The sequence below is a fragment of the Dasypus novemcinctus genome, chromosome 10 (assembly GCF_030445035.2).
Source record: "Dasypus novemcinctus isolate mDasNov1 chromosome 10, mDasNov1.1.hap2, whole genome shotgun sequence".
Taxonomy (NCBI): Eukaryota; Metazoa; Chordata; class Mammalia; order Cingulata; family Dasypodidae; genus Dasypus; species Dasypus novemcinctus.
In genome coordinates, this window is record NC_080682.1 from 6,143,122 (window position 1) to 6,165,170 (window position 22,049).

General features: G+C 42.3%; 1 protein-coding gene across 1 annotated transcript in view; it reads left to right on the forward strand.

The window, feature by feature from the left end:
* TESMIN (testis expressed metallothionein like protein) overlaps positions 1-3,517 on the forward strand; it is a 55,614-nt gene extending 52,097 nt beyond the window's left edge. The window contains exon 10 of the mRNA XM_012520887.4: positions 1,172-3,517. Within this exon, the coding sequence (XP_012376341.2) occupies positions 1,172-1,364 (193 nt within the window). The 3' untranslated portion in view covers positions 1,365-3,517. The remainder of the gene's footprint in view (positions 1-1,171) is intronic.
* The last annotated feature ends 18,532 nt before the right edge of the window (positions 3,518-22,049 follow it).

The window sequence follows — 22,049 nt, forward strand, 5'->3', positions numbered from 1 at the left end:
CATGTGAAGTATCAGTCAAGGGGTGTTTTTGACATATTTTCAATTCCTTACTGATGTGATAATGGATATTTTCCCATTTATTCTGAGGCCATATTATAATTCCCCAGGTTTTCAAGTATTTAGTAATAATTTTACTATAGATTAGACAAGATCCATCTATTTAAACATTTCTTTGAGTTCAGTGGAAGGGATCAAATCATCATCATGAATAAACATCATCATGCAAAGCCAAACTTAGGCCTATTTGCCTAGAGAGACTTCAGAAATATTTGTCATGGTGATGTGCATTGGCCTTGGTGAGTAGGACTTGACCCACCACGGCTGCATAGTCTATTAAGTTAGCATGGGAAGATGTCCCCGCCCACAGACTGCTGCCGCCGGTCCTCCAGCCTGGGAAGACCCTAAGGCACTCCGTCCGTCTGCACCGAAGCCGCTCACATATCTGTGGCAACCGTCAGGCCGATCTCTTTTCTAATCCCGTACTTGTTAATATTCTATAAAAACGTCCTGAAATAGTCCCACTTGAGCACTATTTGGGGAGCTGTGTAGCTAATCCATAGTTTTCCCTTGAGCCCCCTGGGGAAACTGGCTGGTCTATGTGACCACATGTCGTCTGTCTTCCAGCACCTCGCTCAGTCAAGGCTCCCGGGGGAATAGAGGGGAGCCCATCCTGCCAGTGGCCTCCAGGAGTGCCTGGGCGAGTCCTCAGGGCCACCTACTACCCGAGCAGGCCCCACATTTTGTAGTCCCAAATGCCCCTGGAGGTGAAGAGCGGGGACACCCAGCATGGCCATGGACGGCTGACCCCTGAGCACAGACCCAGGGCGCGGGACTCAGAGCACAGCTGCCCGGGACCTGCAGTGTCCTGTCTGATCCCAGAGGCCTGCCCAGGCCCCTGCCCAGGCCCTGGCACGGCCCTCCGGGTTTGTCAGGGAATTTCATTTTCAGAGGATTTCGCATCAGCCATGCGTCGAATGTCAAGGAGCTGGCAGAGTCCCCTGTCCTCTGCATTCTTCTAAGAGTAGTCCTCCGTCATGCGGCAGTTACAGTTTCCGATATTAGGAAGATAGCGGTAGATTTTGCCTGTAGATGATGCTTTTGATAATATCCTGGGTAAGAGTTGTTCCTTTGAGGCTTTTGCGCGTGACCTTTCGCCCCGTGTTTCCATCAGGCAGGCCCCCTGGTGCATCTCCTGGGAGGTGGTGGAGGCCGCGTGCGCCTGCCTGCTGGCGCAGGGCGAGGAGGCCGAGAAGGAGCGCTGTTCGCAGTGCCTGGCGGAGCAGCGGGTCCTCGAGGAATTCGGAAGATGTCTGTCACAGATTCTCCACATTGAGTTGAAATCCAAAGGGTTGGAGGTTGAGTAGTGCCATGTGGTGAACGAGGAGTGAATGTTGGTGTGGCTTCCCTACTCTGAATATTAATCTATGGTTTAGAAAGGAGGTTTCCAGGGCCAGGAGGCAAGAAGATGGAACTTCCCCGCCGCCCAAGGGCCCTAGTGAGTGGACGGGGACCTGGCAGGAGAGTTTGGCTATCGCATTTCCCTATTTTGAGACAAGTGTGGAATAACAGTTGTTTGTCTGGGCCAGAAAGTGTGGATTCCTGTAACCCTGGGAAGGTAGGGAGACTTGTCTGTGCTCACGCTGGGAGGGGTGGGGGGGGGGGTCAGGCTGTGAGGAGAAAACAAATTCCTTCCTCCTGACTTCATGCTCGCCAGGGAGTTTTCCTCTAGAGGCTGCTCCACATTAAAGCCCTAATGGGTTTTCCTCCAAGTTATTTAGAAATAAATTCTCTAGCTGGGCCTTTATGATACAACTTAAAATCTCTAGAGAATTACCAAATACCCCAAAGAATTCCTGCAGTGTAGACATTTCCCCAGAGACCTAGATTACCAGTCTCATCCTCCAGCCTCCTTGAGAACAGTGGAGTCACACAGCCAGGCTTTCACCAGGAGGGTCTCGAGTCGTGGGACGTAAAACTCTAGTTTCTTATGTGTTTCTATTTGATTGTGGAAAAGCTCTATTATCCAATTAACTTCTCCATAATTATTGTTATGTATTATTATTGTTTGTAAAATATGTTTAAAATAACAAGTTTACAGAAACCGGGAGGTGAAATTAGTTATTAAGTTGACTCTCTTTTGGTTCTATTGCAAAAGCAAAGATGAATAAAATTTTCAAATGTCTTCATTTGTCATAAACTAACTTAGTAACTGGAGAGCTAGTCAGCTAGGGAACACCATGTGAAGTATTTTGAAGTCATGTGCTTTCGTGTTTCTGTGGTCACGTAAAGAATGTTTATAGAGCTCATTTACAAGCATGCGGTGCAGAGTCTGGCTCTCACCTGCCGCTGGGTACATCGATTCAAGGAGCCAAGGAGCAAGCGTTTTGTAGGGTTGCATTTGGAACTGCCTAGCTCTGACCGAAAACCAAAAAGGCCAAGAAAATACTTAATTCTTCTCCATTTCAATGCCTGTTTGACACCTGGCATCTATTTTCTCTGGTAGAAAGCTGGAGCATAGACACAGGAGTTCTCAACGAGCTGTGCCACCCCTTTTTTTGTTGTTGTAGTTGCTTTGTTTTTATTTTATTGGGTATTTCAATCCTTCATTCATCCACCCACCCATCCGCCCATTCATTTCTTTCACAATTTGCAATATGGAATGCTCGTTATTCTAAACAGCAATGATAACTGTGAAATTCTTCATTCTGCTCAAAAGATCTATTTTGCTTATTCACTATATAATCAAGCTGAAATGATGATCAAAATCAATTACTCGGCCAGGAGCTGATGTGGCTCAAGTGGTTGAGCTCCTGCTTCCCACATGGGAGTTCCCAGGTTCAGTCCCCAGTGCCTCCTAAAATCAAATAAACAACAAGCAAACAAATGAAAAAACCAACTCAGGGGAGCTGATGCGACTCAGTGGTTGAGTGCCAGCTTCCCACATATACAGTCCCAGGCTCATTCCCCAGCCCCAGTACCATAAAAAATAAAAATTAAAAAATCACTTGGCCATTCTAAGGAAAAGTTGGAATGATCTTCAGATACCAAATAAATGTTGCAGATACCCACAGCAGGCATTAACCATGGAGAGAGCTCCTGTCCCAGTCATAATGTGCCAAGGGAACAGGGAGGATGGCCAAGGAGGAAGCAGTTTCATGGCCTGCAACAACTCCCAACTCAATCACCCAGCACTGTCCTACGGCAGCTCCTCTCTTGTGGATAAGGTTTGTTGTCCGGCCTGAAGTGGGTATCTCATTGTGGTTTTGATTTGCATCTCCCTAATGACTAATGATGTTGAGCATCTTTTCATGTGTTTGTTGGCCATTTATGTATCTTCTTTGGAGAAATGTCTATTCAAGTCCTTGACCCATTTTTAAATTGGGTTATTTGTCTTTTTGTTGTTGAAACTGTTTTCTCACAATCTGTAGGTTATCTTTTCATTTTCTTGATTATTTCCTTTAATGAACACAAGTTTTAGTTTTGATTAAATAAAATTTATCTACTGTTTCTTTTGTCACTCATGCCTTTAGTGTCATATCTAATGATCCACTGCCAAATCCCAGGTCATAAAGATTTGCCTCTATGTTACCTTTTAAGTTTTGTCAATTTAGCTCTGATATGCAGGTCCTTGATCCATTTTGGGTTTTTTTGGTTTTTTGGTTTTTAAAATTTCTCTCCCCTCTCCCCCCTCCAGTTGTCTGTTCTCTCTGTGTCTATTTTTGCTGCATGTTCTTCTTTATCCGCTTCTGTTGTTGTCAGCGGCAAGGGAATCTATGTTCCTTTTTCTTGCGTCATCTTGTTGTATCAGCTCTCCATGTGTGCAACGCCATTCCTGGGCAGGCTGAACTTTCTTTCGCGCTGGGCAGCTCTCCTTACGGGGCGCACCCCTTGCGCGTGGGGCTCCCCTACGTGGGGACACCCCTGTATGGCATGGCACTCCTTGCGCGCATCAACACTGCACATGAGCCAGCTCCACATGGGTCAAGGAGGCCTGGGGTTTGAACTGCAGACCTCCCATTTGGTAGATGGACACCCTAACCACTGGGCCAAGTCTGCTTCCCCATTTTCAAATTTGTCTGTGGTGTGAGGTAGGATTCTTTTTAAAAAAAAAATTTTTTTTTAATTTTATTTCTCTCCTCTTCCCCGTCCCCCTTCCCCCCAGGGTTGTCTGCTCTCTGTGTCCATTTGCTGTGTGTTCTGTGTCCGCTTATATTCTTGTAAGCAGCACCGGCAATCTGTGTCTCTTTTTGTTGTGTCGTCTTACTGCATCAGCTCTCTGTGTGTGCAATGCCTCTCCTGGGCAGGCTGCACTTTTCTCACACTGGGTGGCTCTCCTTACAGGACGCATTCCTTGTGCATGGGGCTCCCCTATGCAGGGGACACCCCTGCATGGCACAGCACTCCTTGCACACATCAGCACTGTGCATGGGCCAGCTCCACACGGGTCAGGAGGCCTGGGGTTTGTTTTTTTGTTTTTGGTTTGTTTTTTTTTAAAGGGATTTTTTTTTAATTTGATTTTGTAAAAATATTACATTAAAAAAATATATATGAGGACACCTTCAACCCCACTACCCCCACCCCACCACTCTCCCCCCAGCCCCAGCAACACTCATTCCCATCATCATGACACATCCATTGCATTTGGTAAGTACATCTCTGGGCACCTCTGCACCTCATGGTCAATGGTCCACATCATGGCCCATACTCTTCCCCCATTCCATCCAGTGGGCCCTGTGAGGATTTACAATGTCTGGTGATTGCCCCTGAAGCACCATCCAGGGCAGCTCCAAGTCCCTAAGACGCCTCCACATCTCGTCTCTTCCTGCCATTTCCCATACCCATTAGCCACCATGTCCACTTTCCCCACTCCAATGCCACCTTTTCTCTGTGGACATTGGATTGGTTGTGTCCATTGCACCTCTATGTCAAGAGGAGGCTCAGATTCCACATGGATACTGGATGCAATCCTTCCGCTTTCAGTTGTAGGCACTCTAGGCTCCATGGTGTGGTGGTTGTCCTTCTTCAACTCCATCTTAGCTGAGTGAGGTGAGTCCAATAAATCAGATTGTAGGTGCTGTAGTCTGTTGAGGCTCAGGGCCTGGCTATCACATTGTCAGTCCAGAGATTCAGATCCCCTAAATATATCTTAAACCCCAACACCAACTACAACTCCAGCACAGTAGCATGAAAGTCTTATGAAGAGAGATCCCATCTGAGTCCAGATTCATCACGCATAAACACCAGCTCCAAAGAAGGGCCATCTGACATGGCAGTTAACCCCATCTGCCATGACCATAGCACCCATGTGCCTCTTTAGCCCTCAAAGGAACCAATACCTGGGGGTTGTATCTACTTTATCTGTCTCTTAGACTCTGCTCAGTTGTGCATAAGGGCAATCCTTTTAACAGCCTCCAGACTCTTTTTTAGAGACTCGTAGCCATATAAACTCATTTCTCCTTTCCATTTCCCCCTTACATTAGGTCAAATAGCATTTTAAAGTCATGTTATTTTATGTAGACAGGGATATCTGCTGCTCTGCATTGGACCTTCCATTCAAGGTCATTCTCCAGTTGCATCATCAGTTGGTAGTTGATAGTGATCCCTCGGTGCCAGGGAGGCTCATCCCTGGGTGTCATGTCCCACGCTGGGGGGAAGGCATTGCATTTACATGCTGAGTTTGGCTTCGAGACTGGAGGCCTGGGGTTTGAACCCTGGACCTCCCATGTGGTAGGTTGACACTATATCCATTGAGCCAAATCCACTTCCCATGAGATAGGGTTCTAGCTTCATTCTTCTGCATGTGGGTAGTCAGTTTTCCCAATACTCCTTGTTGAAGAGACTCTTCTTTCCCCACCACATGGACTCAGCACACTTGTCAAAAACTCAAAAATGAATTGCCTGTAGAAGCGTGGGTCTATTTCTGGACTTTGAATTCTGTTCCAATGATCTACCTGTCTCTCTTTATGCCAGTACCACACTGCTTTGCTTATAGTCACCTCATAGTACAACATGAGTCCACCAACCTTGTCTTTCTTTTCCAAGATTACTGTGGTTATTCAGGGTCCCTTGCAGTTCCATATGGATTTGAGGATCAGTTTTAACATTTCTGCAGAAAGGCTGCTGGAATTTTGGTAGGGATTGCATTGAATTTGTAGATTGCTTTGGATAATCTGGACATTAGCAATTTTAATTCAGTTAACTCGGTGATGGTCTGATGTCAGTGGAGTACAGTTTAAAACCAAAGTAAACAGGTTATTGTATGAAGTAAGGTAAAACGCTAATTTAGGGAATTGAAAGTGGAGTTTTCATCCAAGATAAAACTGATGGGAGAAGTTAGAGAATATGAGAGAACAGCAGTTTGGGCGCAAAACATGGACTAGAGGGGTGCAGAGCAGAAGCTGGTCCTGAGGCAGTGCTTGCCTTTGAAAGGCCCCTGAGCGCATGTGGGCAGAAGCAAGGCAGGGAGCTGAGATCTGCTCACAAGTCCTCCTGGGAAGCATCCTTGCTTGCACCTGCAATTATTTTATAAAAAGCAGTTTTATTGAGATATACTCACATACCGCACAATCTATCCAAAGTGTACAATCAATGGCTTTTAGTATAATCACAGTGTTTTGCATTCATCACCACAAAAAATTTGAGAACAATTTCATTACTCCAAAAAGAGAAACTCCACACCCCTTAGCAGTCACCTCTCAACCCTGCTGTCCCTCCCCAACCCTATTTAACCACTAATCTAATTCCATCATAATAAATTGATTTATATTTAAATTTTATATACATGGAATCGCACAATATGTAGTACTTTGTGTCTGGTTTCTTTTCACTTAGCATAATATGGTGGTGGTGGTGTTTTTGCCTGGTATTAACATACATTTTTCCAGTTTCAAAGAAAAGCAATCTTATATATGCAATATTACCTATATTCATATTTCACGTGTGGTTTTCCTGTGCTCTACAGTCCCATGTTACATTTTTTTTCCATGCAGTTTTAAGCACATTGACACTTAGGCATGATTTGAAGGAGAAAGTGTCTTTGCTGTCAAGAACAAGAAGGAGACAGTCTCTAAGGATAGGTTTCCTCCAGCCCCTCTCCACTCCCTACCACCTGGGAGAGGCTTGTTTTCAGTGGAAAAGGCAGTTCTTCCTTTTCAGGAGTTCTGAGGTTTACTTTTTTTTCCCTATCCGCCCTCCCCCCCCACCCCCCCCTTGCAGCTTGCTTCCTGTCTGCTCTCTGTGTCCATTCACTGTGCATTCTTCTGTGTGTCTGTATTTTTTTATTTATACCCGCCCCCTTGCGGCTTGCTTGTTGTTTTGCTCTCTGTGTGTCCATTTGCTGCATGCTCTTCTGTTTTTACTTGTCTCCCTTTTCTTGTTGTTGTTGCGTCACCTTGCTGAGTCGGTTCTCTGCGGCGCTTGTGAGCCAGGCGGCTCTCCCGCAGTGCTTACGAGCCAGTGGCTCTCTGCAGCATGCGGTGACCCTGCCTTCACAAGGAGGCTCCAGGACACGAACCCAGGGCTTCCCATATGGTAGACAGGAGCCCAACTGATTGAGCCACAGCCACTTCCTGAGGCTTACTTTTTCTTCAGAAAAAAGTCGAAGTTGGTCCCTCTTATCAGAGCTGTCATGTCACCCATACTTACAATCAGTATATACTTTATAACTTGAACAGAACCTTCTTTCTTGAGAATGTTTGAACTATAGGTTATCTTCATTATTCAACATTTAAAATGCATTTGGATCCCTGGATTGATTCTAATTGGACTTTTTAGTTTGCTAAAGCTCCCAAAATGCAGATAGGGTGAAATGGATTGGCGTTTACAATGGGAACTTATTAATTCACAAACTTAGTTTCAAGGCTGAGAAAAATGTCCAAATCAAGGCATCACCAGGTGATGCTTTCTCCCCAAAGACTGGCTACTGGCAATCCTGGATACGTCTGTCACATGGCAAGGCACACAATGGTATCTGCTGGTCTCTCCTTTCTCTTTGGAGTTTTGTTACTTTCTTGCTTCCATGACTTTCTCTTTCTCTGAATTTCATTCCATTTATAAAGGTGCCAGTAAGAGGATTAAGACCCATCCTGGGCCATGCCTTAGTTGAAGGTAAAAGGTCCTACTTACAATAGGCTCACACCCACAGGAATGGATTAGCTTTAAGAACATGATTTTCTGGGGTCCATATAGCTTCAAACCATCACAACTTTTATCTTCATTTCTTTGATGTGCTTATTGCTTTTATTAGATATGGTTATAAAAAGGGCCACATACATATATACATACACCCTTTCAGTTCATGTGGTCAGCAGTGAATCTTGCCTAGAGACGAAGCCCTGGAAATGGTTATTTTACCTGGGAGTTGCTTTCATACTTAGAATTAAGGCCTTACTTTGACCCACATAATTTTGTTTATAATGAGATGTTAGAGATTTGGACCCGAAGGGTATCGGGGATGAAAGAAAGAGAAAAAGAGAGAGTGAAACAAAGAGAGAAAGAAAGAGAGAGAACTGGGATCAGGGAGTCTGCGAATATAGACTCCTCAGACAACTTTATTTTCTACATGTGGCATTATATATACTCAAACTATCAAGATAACAAGCAGTGTAACTACACATTAACAATACTCGTAAATTAAAGAACTTATCTCAGAGTACAAAGATTAAGTATTCCTTTCAAACTACAAAGTGTGTTTGCTGGTATTTCTCCCTGCCTGAGACAGCTCTGTCCTCTTGACCCGAAAGGCTTAATTGCTGCATTCCTATGTTAAAAGCGTAGCCATGGAAACAGCCCGTCTCTCTTTGCGAGACCACTATGCCTCCTTTTCCAACAATGAGAGAAAAAATTACTGTGTTTTTTAAATTTATTTTTTGTGGTTATATAAATAAGCCATTTTAACTATTTTTTAAAGTGTATAATGCAGTGGTATTTTTTAAAAAGATTGTTATTTATTTCTCCCCCCTCCCTCCTTTGTCTGCTCTATGTCCATTTGCTGTGTGTTCTTCTGTATCTGCTTTGTAGGTGGCTCCAGGAACCTATCCTGGGATCTTCAGGAGTGGGAGAGAGTCGATCATTCTCTTGCACCACCTCAGCTCCCTCATCTGCATGTCTCTTGCTCTGTCTCCTCTGTGTCTCTTTTTGTTGCATCATCTTGCTGCACCAGCTCTCCTGCACAGGCCAGCACTCTGCGTGGGCCAGCTTGTCACATGGACCAGCATGCCTTCACAGGAGACCCTGGGTATCAAACCTGCACCTCCTATATGGCAGGTGGGAGCCCAGTTGCTTGAGCCATTGCTTCCCCCAGTGGTATTAATTATATTTACAATGTAATGCTACCATCTCCACCATCCATTACCAAAACTCTTCATCATCTAAAATAAACACTCTGACCCCATTAAGCAATATCTTCCCATTACACTACCCCCAGCCCCTGGTAACCTCTAATCTACTTTCTGTTTCTATGGATTTTCCTATTCTAGATATTTCATATAATTGGAATTATACAATACTTGTCCTTTTGGGTCTAGCTTATTTTAATTACCATTAAGTTTTCAATGTTCAACCATGTAACATGTCTCAGAACTTCATTCCTTTTTATGGCTGACTAGTATTCCATTGTATGGATATACCACATTTTGTTTATCCATTTAGCTGTCAATGGACACTTGGGTTTCCACCTTTTGGCTAATGTGAGTAATACTATTATGAATAGTAGTGTACATGTATCTGAGTCCCTGCTCTCATTTCTTTTGAGTATATATCTAGGAATAGAATTGGATGGTCATATGATATCTCTTTTTGAAGAACCAACAGTTTTCCACAGCAGCTGTACCATTTTACATTCCTATCAACAGTGCATGAGGGTCCTAGTTTCCCCATATCCTCAACAACAAATGTTCTTTTCCATTTTTAAAAAATAATAGCCATCCTAGTGGAGGTGAATTGGTAACTCATTGTGGTTCTTATTTGCATTTCTCTAATTGTTAATGATGTTTAGCCATCTTTTCAATTGCTTCTTGGCCATTCTTGTGTCTTCTTTGTTGAAAGTCCTTTGGCCATTTTTAGGTTGAGTTGTTTGTCTTTTTGTTGTATTGTTGTAGGAGCTCTGTATATATTCTTGATATTAAACACTTAAGCAAATATATGACTTGCAACTATTTTCTCCTGTATTCTCCCATTTTGTAGGTTGTCATTCTACTCTTTTGATAATATCCTTTGCACAAAAGTTTTCATTTTTATGAAGTCCATTATATCTATTTTTTTTTTCTTTTATTGCTTGTGCTTTTGGTGATGTAGCTAAGACTCCACTGAAAAATAAACGGTCATGAAGATTTTTCACTATGATTTCTTCTAGGAATTTTATGGTTTTAGCTCTTATATTTAATTCTTTGATCCATTTTGAGTTAATTTTTGTCTATGGTATGAATTAGGGATCCAATTTCATTCTTTTGCATGTGGGTATCCAATTTTCCAGCCCCGTTTGTTGAAGAAACTATTCTTTCCCCATTGAGTAACTGGGCACCCTTGTAAAAAAACAGTTGGTTATGGGTGCATGGTTTATTTCTGGACTCTCAATTCTATTCCATTGGTCTCTATGCCTGTTCTTATGCCAGTACCTCACTGTTTTGACTACTATAGCTGTGTAGAAAATTTTGATATTGGGAAGTATGAGACCTCCGATTTTGTTCTCCTTTTTCAAAATTGCTTTGGCTATTTGGGTCCTCTTGCAATTCCAAATGAGTTTAAGGATTGACTTTTCTATATTGGCAGACTATTGGCAGAAATGGCTACTGGAATTTTGATAGAGATTGCATTGTATCTGGAGACCGATTTGGGTGGTATTGACATTTTAACTATAGTGAATCTTCTAATCCATGTATATGGAATGTCTTTCCATTTATTTAGGCCTTCTTTAGTTTCTTCAGAAATATTTTGTAGTTTTCAGCGTACAAGTCTTTCACATCCTTGATTAAATTTATTCTTACATATTTTATTCTTTTAGATGCTCTTGTAAATGGAATTGTTTTCTTGGTTTTCTCTTCAGATTGTCCATTGCTGGTGCATAGAAAAACAACTGATTTTTGCATGTTGATCCTTGTACCCAGTAACATTGGTGAATTCCTTATATTAGCTCTATAGCTTCCTTTGGATTCTTTGAGATTTTCTTATATAGGATTGTGTCTTTTGCAAATAGAAATAGTTTCATTTCTTCATTTCCAGTTTGGATGCCTTTTATTTCTTTCTCTTGCCTAATTGCTCTGGCTAGAACTTCCAGTACAAACCAGAAACATTCACTCTAATATTTATTTTTTCTTCCTTCTGTTAATTTTGGGTTTAGTTGCCCTTCTTTCTCTAATTCCTTATGGTGTGAAGCTAGATTATTGATTTGAGATCTTTCTTACTTTTAAATGTAGTCATTTGGAGTTATAACTTTCCCTCTGATTACTGCCTTCCCTGCATCCTATAAGTTTGGGTATATTGTGTTATCATTTTCATTCATCTGTATGTATTTTCTTACTATTATTGTCTCCTACTATTATTGTAGAACTGCCTATTTTTCCTTCATTTTGTAAGTATTTGCTTCATGTATTTTGAGGCTCTATTGTTAGGTGCACATATGGTTGGTTATAATTGTTATGTCTTCTTGATGAATCAACCCTTTTATCAATATATAATGTACTGCTTTGTCTCTTATAACAACTTTTAACTTAAAGTCTAATTTGTCTGGTATCAGAATGGCCACCCTATTCTAATAGTATCTTTTGATTACTGTTTGCATAGAATTTTTTTCATACTTTCACTTCCAACCTATTTGTGTCAGAAGAACTGAGTCTCTTGTAAATACATATAATTGGATCATGATTTTTAATCCATTCTGTGACTCTCTGCCTTTTGATTGGAGAGTTTAATCCATTTACATTTAAAGTACTTACTGACAAGGCAGGTCTTCTGTCATTTTGCTGTTTTGTTTTGGGTTTTTTTGGTATGTATTATACCCTATTTTCTCTCATTCTTTCAATTACTGCCTACCTTTGTATTTAGCTAATCTATTGTGGGAACCATTTTTAATCCCTTCTCATTTCCTTTTGCGTATGTTTTTTAGATATTTTCTTTGGGCTTAAATTTAACACCCTAAATCTATAACAATCTTGCTCAACTTGATACCAACTTAACTTCAATACATACACAAACTATGTTCCTATACCTTTGTCTTACTCCACTCTCACTTTGTTGTTTTTGTCACAAATTACATCTTTTTTTAAAGATTTATTTTATTTATTTCTTCCCCCTCCCCCATTGTCAGCTCTCTGTGTCCATTCGCTGTGTGTTCTTCTGTGTCTGTTTGCACCCTCAGCGGCACCAGGAAACTGTGTCTTTTTTTGGTTGCATCATCTTGCTGCATCAGCTCTCTATGTGTGTGGCACCACTCCTGGGCGGGCTGTGCTTTCTTCATGCAGGGTGGCTCTCCTTGCAGGGTGCATTCCTTGTGCATGGGGCTCCCCTATGTGAGGGACACCCCTGTGTGGCACGGCATTCCTTGCATGCAGCAGCTCTGCACGTAGGCCAGCTCACCACATGGGTCAGGAGGCCCTGGGTATCGAACCCTGGACCCTCCCATATGGTAGGCGGATGCTTTATCAGTTGAGCCACATTAACTTCCCACAAATTACATCTTTATACATTTTGTGCCCCCAAATGTAGATTTATTATTTTTATGCATTTGTATTGGAAATCATGTAAGAAATAATAAGTGGAATTAAAAACCAAAAATACTATAATGCTGGCATTTATATTTGCCTATGTAATTTCCTTTACCAGAGATCTTTATTTATTCATACAACTTTAAGTTACTGCTTAGCATCCCTCTCTTTTTCCCTTACTGTTGAAGACTCAAGTAGTCTATTCGTTTAGTGAATTTTCCAACCATTTGTGCAAACTCTGTATTCTTGATTTGTGTGTTCCCTAAACTCTCGATTTAGCTTGTGTTCAGGTAGTATTATGACAGAGATTTCCTTGAATGCCAAAAGCTAACAGAAAAGAAAAAATCACCTCTTTTAGTCTTTGTAGATTGCTCTGTGCTGGAGCTCTCCTTCCCTGCTCAGTCATTCGTCCGCTGAGTCAGAAGAACAGTGGCGTCAATGCTAAAGATCCTCTCAGGTATTTTCTGAGCATGCATCTTGCCCTGGGCATGTGTGTGGCCTTATAAATTTCCCATAAACATGGACACATCGAATGCCCCACTTTCCCCAAGAAATTCTCTGCAGCCTTCCCTTCTGAGCCCCAGATGCTCTGTTGTCATAATCTTTTGCCCTAAATGGCTGCAGTTTGATTGTTCTTTTACAGTTTTTTAACATATATGCCTGTCACTTTTCTGCCCTACCCCTGGGACAGGTAAGACAGAGCTGAGCACCTGGGGGTGTCCTTCAGGTAGCCAGCAGAGGGGTGGAACAGGCATACACATACCCCAGTTGAATAGCATGTGCTCATCTTTCTCTGGAACTCAGCACCAGAGACCCATACTGGGAAGGTGAGCTGCTGCAGCACTGAGCTAAGAAGGGGATGGATGGGGTGGGGGAAGAGCTGTAGAAGCACCATGGGACTTTCCTGTCATTGTTAACTTGTCTTTTTCTTGATCAGCAGTCACGTGTTTGCTGTAAACCTTTGTTTTCAGAGTTCTGAGAAAGTTGGCTCTGACATTTCTGCTTGTTTTTGCAATACTTCTTTGTGGGGATGAAAGTTTACAATGTCTTACTCCACCGTCTTGCTGATATCACTCTGGGCTGCCAGTATTTTGACTAAACAAATAACTAAAATAATAACTTTAGTTATAAGTGCCATATTTTATTGTTCAAATGTGGGTTATAGCTTGTAGGTCAAATTGGGTTGTCAAGTTATCTGCCTACTTTTTCATCATGTTCATCACCCAAAATCTTCATTTCTTGCCCTCTCTTTACCCTGTACTAGTGAAATATTTGCCAGAAAAGAAGGTCAAGTTGGATGAAAGTTTCCTTTTCATGTCACTGGTATGACTAATGGGGCTCTGGAGTCCTCCATTGTCTCCCTTCCCAGCACTAAGTCAGGTCCTTTCTCTTAGCTGCTGACTCAGTTAACAACGCGCATTACTGAACTTCTCTACCTGAGAAAAATGGGCAACTTTCCAGCCCATTTCATCAAGGAGTTGCATGAAGTTTCATATTTTTATATTTCTAATTCCATTTCCATTAAATGCCACAAAGGCAGTAAATAGACTGAATCTTAAACCACACATGTTTTTAAAATTAGAACATTTATGTAGCATCAGATGCTATTCTCATTATTATAAAATTTAGAGCTTGATTAAAATGAAGGCATAAAATAGACTACAATATAGTTTCCTTAATTTTACTAATTAGCTTATCAATATTCCAAACCTAAAGAACTTATGGAATTGCTAATTATATCTATTTCTCTAAAACTTTTCCCCATAGAAATATCTATCCTTTTATACATTTTTAAAAAAGATTTATTTCTCTCTTCCCACCCCCAATTGTCTGCCCTGCGTGTCCATTCATTGTGTGTTCTTCTGTTCCAGAGTGGGAGAGAGGCGCTCATTCTCTTGTGCCACCTCAGCTCCCTGGTCTGCTGCGTCTCATTGTCTCTCCTCTGTGTCTCTTTTTTTTGTCACATCACTTGCTGCACCGGCCGTCTGCGTGAGCCCGCGCTGTGTGCAGGCTAGCACTCCTGCACGGGTCAACACTCTTGAGGGGCCAGCACTCCTGTAAGGGCCAGCTCTCTGCTCGGGCCAGCTTGCCACACGCACCAGCGTGCCTTCACCAGGAGGGCCAGGTATCACATCCTGGACCTCCTGTGTGGCAGATGGGAGCCCAGGCGCTGGACTGACGTTATAAAATGACATCTGGTCCTGGGTCTACTATAAAATTTTAAATTATAGTTGAAAACCACTATTAATATTCTTCACATACTTAGAAATCATGACCAGGAAAAATTTAAGTCTCCCAAGTGGTATCTTTTCTTTTGCCAAAACAAAGATCTAATGCTTTATTTTTTTTTTAATTTTGCCTTGACTGTAAGCTTAGAACTAAGTATACACTATTCAACACAAGAAACTATCTTAGCCCAGATTAAAGCTTTAATTTTTCTAAATTTGGATTTTATTTGTTCTATCATATTCATCTTTTTGCTGTAAAACATTTCAGATCTTTATTGGATATAGGCAAATTATAAAAATATTATTTTAGTGTCAGGTAGAGTCTGCAATAGCAATCTTTTGTGTGTGTGTGTATAATTCCTTAAAAGGATTTTTAACTTGCATTTTGATTTAAACTTTTTATTTGAGATAATTGTAGAGTCCCATGCAGTCATAAGAAATAATACAAAGAGATCTGTGTATTTCTCATCCAGTTTCCCTTAAGGGTAACCTTTGCAAAGCCAAAGTACAATGTCATCAGAATATTGACATTGATACAGTCAAGATAAAAACCACTTTCTCACCTCGAGGATTCCTCCAGTTGCTCTTTTACAGGCACACCCACTCCCCTGGCTCCTGTCTGTGCCAGGCAACCACTGATGAGTTCTCTATTTCTATAGTCCTGTCATTTCAAGAACTGCATTAAAGGGGAATCATACAGTATATAAACTTTTAGGATTGGTTTTTTTTTTGCACTCAGCAAAATTCTCTGGAGAGTCATCCAGGTTGGGTGTGCCAGCAGTTCATTCGTTTTTATGTGCAGCTGTGCCATGGTTAATTTATCCATTCACCTGCTGAAGGACATCTGGGCTGTTCCAGTTTTGAGCTATTATGAATAAACCTTCTATGAATATTTGTTCACAGGTTTTTGTGTGAACATATGTTTTCATTTCTCTGGAATAGCATTTATTGAGGAGTACAGTTGCTGGGTTGTATGGTGGTTGCATTTTTAGTTTTTAAAGAACCTGCCAAACTGTTTTCCAGAGTAGCTGTCCATTTCACATTACCCCCCCCAGCATGTATGAGTGAGTCAGTTTCTCTGCATCCTTGCCAGCATTTTGTGTTATCATTGTCTTTATTTTACTTATTTTTATTTTTTAAAAAGATTTATTTTGAGAAATGGATGTCCCTCAACCAATTGGGTTCCCGTCTACCATATGGAAGATCCAGGGTTTGATGCCCAGGGCCTCCTGGTGAGGGCAAGCTGGCCCACGTGGAGTGCTGGCCCATGTGGAGTGCTGCCTGCGCGGGAATGCCACCCAGAGCGGGAAAGCCTCCCTGTGTAGGAGTGGCCAGCATGGAGAGCTGATGCAGCAAGATGACGCAGCAAGAGACACGGAGGAGAGAAAATACGAAGACGTAGCAGAACAGGGAGCTGAGGTGGCACAAGAGAGTAATCGCCTCCCACTCTGGAAGGTCCCAGGTCAGTTTCCAGAGCCGCCTAATGAGAAGACAAGCAGACACAGAAGAACACACAGCGAATGGACACAGAGAGCCGACAACGGGAGGAACGGGGAGTGGGGTGGGGAGAGATAAATAAAATAAATCTTTAAAAATATATATTTATTTCTTCCCCACCCCCACCATTTGGACTCACTGCCTGCTCTCTGTGCTTGTTATGTGCTCATCTTCTTTTTAGGAGGCACTGAGAACCGAACCTGTGACCTCCCATGTGGGAGGGAAGCACCCAGTAGTTTGAACCACCTCGCTCCCTGCTTGTTGTATATCTCCTTTTCTTTACTCATTGTGTCTCTTTGTTGTATCATCTTGTTGCATCAGCACATCACTTCAACTCACTGTATTGTTTGTCTTCTTTAGGAGGCACCGGGAACCAAACCTGGGGATTGTTATGTGGGAAGCTGGAACCTTGTATGTGGGAAGTTGTTTTTTTGTTTGTTTTTGTTTTTTTAGGAGGTACCAGGAACCAAACCTGGGACCTCCCATGTGGGAAGCAGGTGCTCAATGTCTTGAGCCACATCTGCTCCCCTATTTTTTTTATTTTAGTCAATCTTATTGTGATTTTAATTTGCATTTGACTAAGGATGAACATCTTTTCATGAGCTTATTTCATTTGATGAAATACCTGTTCATTTTTTTTACCATTTTGAATTGGATTTCTTTTTTTTTTTTGGTTGAATTTTGAGAGTTCTTTGTATATTCTAGACGCTAGTCTTTTATTCAGGTATGTCGTTTACATATACTTTCTCCCAGTCCATAGATTATCTTTTCAGTCTCTTAACAGGATCTTTAGCAGAGCAAAAGTCCAATTTGTCAGTTTTTCCTTTTATGGATGATACTTTTGTTCTGAAGTCCAAGAACTCTTTGCCTAGTCCTTGATCTCAAAGATTTTTTTTCCTGAAAATTTTGTTTTACATTTATCCATGGTCTGTTTTGAGTGAACTTTTTAATAAGGTATGAAGTTTAGGTTGAGATTTCTTTTTTTTTTTTGCCTACATATGTCCAATTGCTCCAGCACCTTTTATTGAGAAGGTTATATTCTCTCCATTGAATTGCTTTTGCGTGGTACCTTGGTTAAAAGTCAGGTGGGCACTTTGTTGGGCACATCTTTTCTGGACTCTATTCTGTCCATTGACCATGTGTCTATGGCTCCACCAGAACCACAGCCTTGGTGACTGTAGCTATGTAGTAAGTTTTGAAATTAGGTAGACTGATTCCTCCCACTTTGTTCTCCTTTTTCAAAATTGTTTTAGTTATGTTCCTTTGCCTCTTGGTATAAAGTTTAGAATAATCTTAGAATCTTAGAATCTTAGAATAATCTTGTCTTCAAAAAATCTTGCTGGGATTTGATAGGGATTGCGTTAAACCTATATGTCAAGAGAGAATTAACACCTTTAATATGCTGATTCTTCCAATCCATAAATTCATGAACATGACACATCACCCCATTCGTTTAGATCTTTGTTTTCCCAGTGTTGTATAGTTTTTAGTTTCCAAGTCCTATTTGTATTTTGTTCTTATTTATACTTAAGTATTTCATTTTGGGGAGTGACTGTAAGTGGCATTGTGTTTTTCAATTTGGTGACCATATGTTCTTCGCTAGTACATAGAAATACAAATTATTTTTGTTTGTTTTCCTTGTAAACTGTGACCTACTGAACACTTATTAGTTCTAGGAGGGTTTTTTGATAGATTCCTGGGGATTTTCTACACAGACAATCATGTCACCTGCAAATAGAGACAGTTTTATTTATTCCATTCCAATTTGCATGTTTTTATTTCCTTTTCTTGCCTAATTGCACTGGCTAAAATTTCCAGCACTATGTTGTATAAGAGTAGCAAGTATGGACATCCTTGCCTTGGTCGTGATCTCAGGGAGGAAATGTTCAGTCTTTCACCATTTGGTAAGATGCGAGCTCTAGGGTTTTTTTAGATAGTCGTTATTAAGTTGAGAAAGCCCCCTTCTATTCCTAGTTTTCCAAGAGTTTTAATTCATGAATGGGTATTGAATTTTGTGGTTTACATGCATGTAGAACCACATCAGACAGTGTTATAATTTTTGCTTCAACTGTCAAGTGTAATTTAGAAACTTCAAGAGGAAAAGGAAAGCCTATTGTATTTACCCATAGTTTTGTTTAGTGTTCTTTCTTCCTTCATGGTGTTCCAAGGCTCTTTCATTTATCATTTCCATTCTGTTTAGAGAACTTCCTTTAGCTGTTCTTTTAGAGTGGATCTACTGATGACAAGTTCCTAGTTTCCCTTTATCTGAGAATGCCTTGATTTCTCTCCTTTTTAAAAAAAAAGATTTATTTATTTATTTACACACACACATACACACCCATTGTCTGCTCTCTGTGTCCATTTGCTGCACGTTCTTCTGAGTCTACTTGTCTTCTCTTTAGGTGGCACTGGGAACTGATCCTGGGACTTTCTGGAGTGGAAGAGAGGTACTCAATCTGTTGCGCCATCTCAGCTCCCTGGTTTGCTGTGTCTCTTATTGTCTCTCTCCTGTGTCTCTTTCTGTTGCATTGTCTTGCTGTGCCAGCTCTCTGTTTGGGCCAGATTGCCATGTGGGCCAGCACCCCTGAGCAGGCCAGCACTCCTGCATAGGCCAACATTCTGCTGGGGCCAGCTTGCTGCACAGGCCAGCTCGCCTTCACCAGGAGGCCCTGGGAAGCAAACCCTGCACCTCCCATATGGTAAATGGGAACCCAATCACTTGAGCCACATCCTCTTCCATAATTTATCATCTTCATTCCTGAAGGATATTTCTGGCCTCCATAGTTTCCTGTGAGAAGCCCACTGCTATTTGAATTATTTTCCCCTATTGGTAAGGTGTTGCTTCTGTACTTTTTCAGGCCTACCCTCTTTCTCCTTTCCAGCCAGGATTATAATCCCATGAATATTAGATCTTTTGTTATAGTCCCATAGGTCTCTAGGGTTCCCCACTACCCTGCTTTTCTTTCTCCTTTTTTCATTCTCTCTCTCTCTCTCTCTCTTTTCAATCTGTTTATTTTTTGTTGTTTAGTTTGGGTAATTTCTATTGTTCTGTCTTCAAGTTCACTGATTCTTTCCATTCTGCCACTGACCCCATCCATTCGGTTTTTAAAAATTTGTCCGTTTTATTTCTCAGTTCTAAAATTTCCATTCATTTCATCTTAATACCACTTTTTCCCCTGAGACTTTCTACTCTTCATTTGCTTAAAGTGCTTAAAGTAATTGTTCACTGAAGTATCATTGTACTTTAAGTTTTTTTGTCAGGTATTTCTGTCACCTCTATCATTTCAGGAATGGAATCTATTGATTGCCTTTTTCATTCACTTTGAGAACTTCCTGATACTTGGGGTTATGAGTGATTTTTGCTGAAACCTGGACATTCTGGGTATTATTTTATGAGATTCTGGATCTTATTTAAACATTTTGTTTTCACTGGCTTTTTCTGACACTCTTCTGGGGGAGGCACTGCCCTGTTACTGTCAGGTGGAAGTGAAAGTTAAGGTTCTACAGGTTTCCCACTTGGCCTCCATTGACACCCAAGGCTGGGTCTCCTCATTACTGCTGGGTGGAGGTCAGAGTCCCAGCTCCCTCTGGCCGACACTGATGCCTCCCTGGCTGGGAGGGGTGGAAGTGCCTTGTTCCTGCAGGGACAGCAGTGCAAGTCCTGACTCTCCACCTGGCCTCCTCTGCCACCACCCAGCACTGCACCATGGAGGGGATTGTGTTACCACCCGTGAGAAAGAAGGTCCCAGCTCCCTGCTCCTCCTTCTCTGGCATCATCCCTGTAGGGGAGGGGACATTGGGCATCTAGTTATATCCTGGTGAAGATAGACGTCCCAGCTCCCTACTAGGTCTTTGCTGGCTTGGGTGAGGTCACCCAGATTTTCTCTGGGCTGTTGGTCTGGAGAGAAGCAGTTATTATCTAGATATTTTCTATCTTGGTAGGCTGCTCATTTCTTGGTTCTTTGACTAGTCCTGGTTCTGGGACTTTATTTATTTTTTAATCTTTGCCTGCTTTCAATCCTGGGTTGCTGGCTTCTCCATCACCCAGTCTGAAATAGATGAGGCAAAAAGGAAATCCAGGGAACTCACCATGGCGCTACTTCTCAGGTCCTGAGCTCCCTTAGCCAGTCTGCTTCTCCTCCCCCTCCAGAATCTGCTTATGCTTGTTTTAAATATAATGTCCAGGGCTTTTAGTTGTATGTACAGAGAGAAGACAGGAAAAAATATGTCTACTCCATCTTTCCAAAAGCAGAAGTTAGCAGTCATGTTTTTATAAAGTTGTATTGGTGGTTGTCAAACTTTCTGCTCTCTGGAGCATTCTTAGTTTTTATCATGGATAAAATGCCTAAGTATAGGGTAAAGTCTATTTAGACTTTAAAACATGCTTCATGTTAAAAATGAAGTTCATGGACTCTATGTTAGAAAGTAGTCAGCTACAATCCTTTATGTCTTTCTATGACCTTGACACCCCTGCATTTGGGTTCCCACAGCCTCCTGTCTTAGTGTTCTGGCTTTGCTGTAGCAAGGTTCCAAAAACTGGATGGCCTACATCAGAATAAATGTATCCTCTCACCATCCTGGAAGCTAGAAATCCAAGACCTGGAGTGGAAAGCCTTCTTTGCCTCTTCCTGGCTTCTGGTAGATGGTTGACAGTCCTTGGGTTTCGGTCTCTGCTTCAGTCGTCACGTGGCCATCTCCCCATTGTGTCTGCCTGTCTACCTGAGTCTTCCCTTCTCGTAAGGTCACCCTAATTCAGTTTGGCCTCATCTTAACTAATCCCACCTTCAAAGACCCTATATCCAAATAAGGTCACATCACAGGACCAGGGGTAAGGACTTGGACATGTCCCAGGACCCCCTTTTCCCTCCGTTTGGACATGACCCTTTCCTCCTTCCTCAAGTGGCCTCTGAGAGCAGGACTCCTCCTCAAACTGGTTGTCCCGCTCGCCTGCCCGCCTGTCATCAAGTGCAGTCAAGCAGCATGACCGTGGCTCTGCTCTGAGCAGACGGCAGGGAGAGGCCCATGGACTGAAGACAGAGCCAGGAAAGAGGAGATGGCAGCTGTGGGCCGAGGATCAGCTTTTCTGACTGCTTAGTTGTGGACAGAGGCCGTGCCTTTTCCAAGTTAAATAACCTCGACCTACCCCTTTCTCCATCTTTTAACCAGTCAGGTGCTCTCAGGGCTGCCTGTAAACTCACCTCCCTCTCTGGCTGGGGAAAACTTTTCCTTGAGAATATTGCTGTTGTTGACAACTGATTTATTGGCATGCCCGCTGCAAGTGCTACCCAAGTTCTCTGAGAAGTAGGACGTCCCCTCCTGTAGCTCCCCCCAAAACTGGCCTCCTCGCCATCGCTGGTTTGCATTTCTCACTCCCTTCCTGCACCACCTTATTCATGGGAACAGAAGAGGTAGACAGCTGAGGGGCATGGCCAGATGGGGGCCTGCCGCCTGCTCTGAGGCGGGCCTCCTGGCCACCCGCTCCTCCACGCATGGCACCTCGGCCAGCCTCTCCTGCATGCGGGCCCTGGGCCAGCTGACCAGAGAGAAATACAGATGGCTCCTTCAAGGAGTTTTGGACCAGTCAGGAGAGACAAGTGTCCTGATGGAGGGACACAAGAGTCCAAGG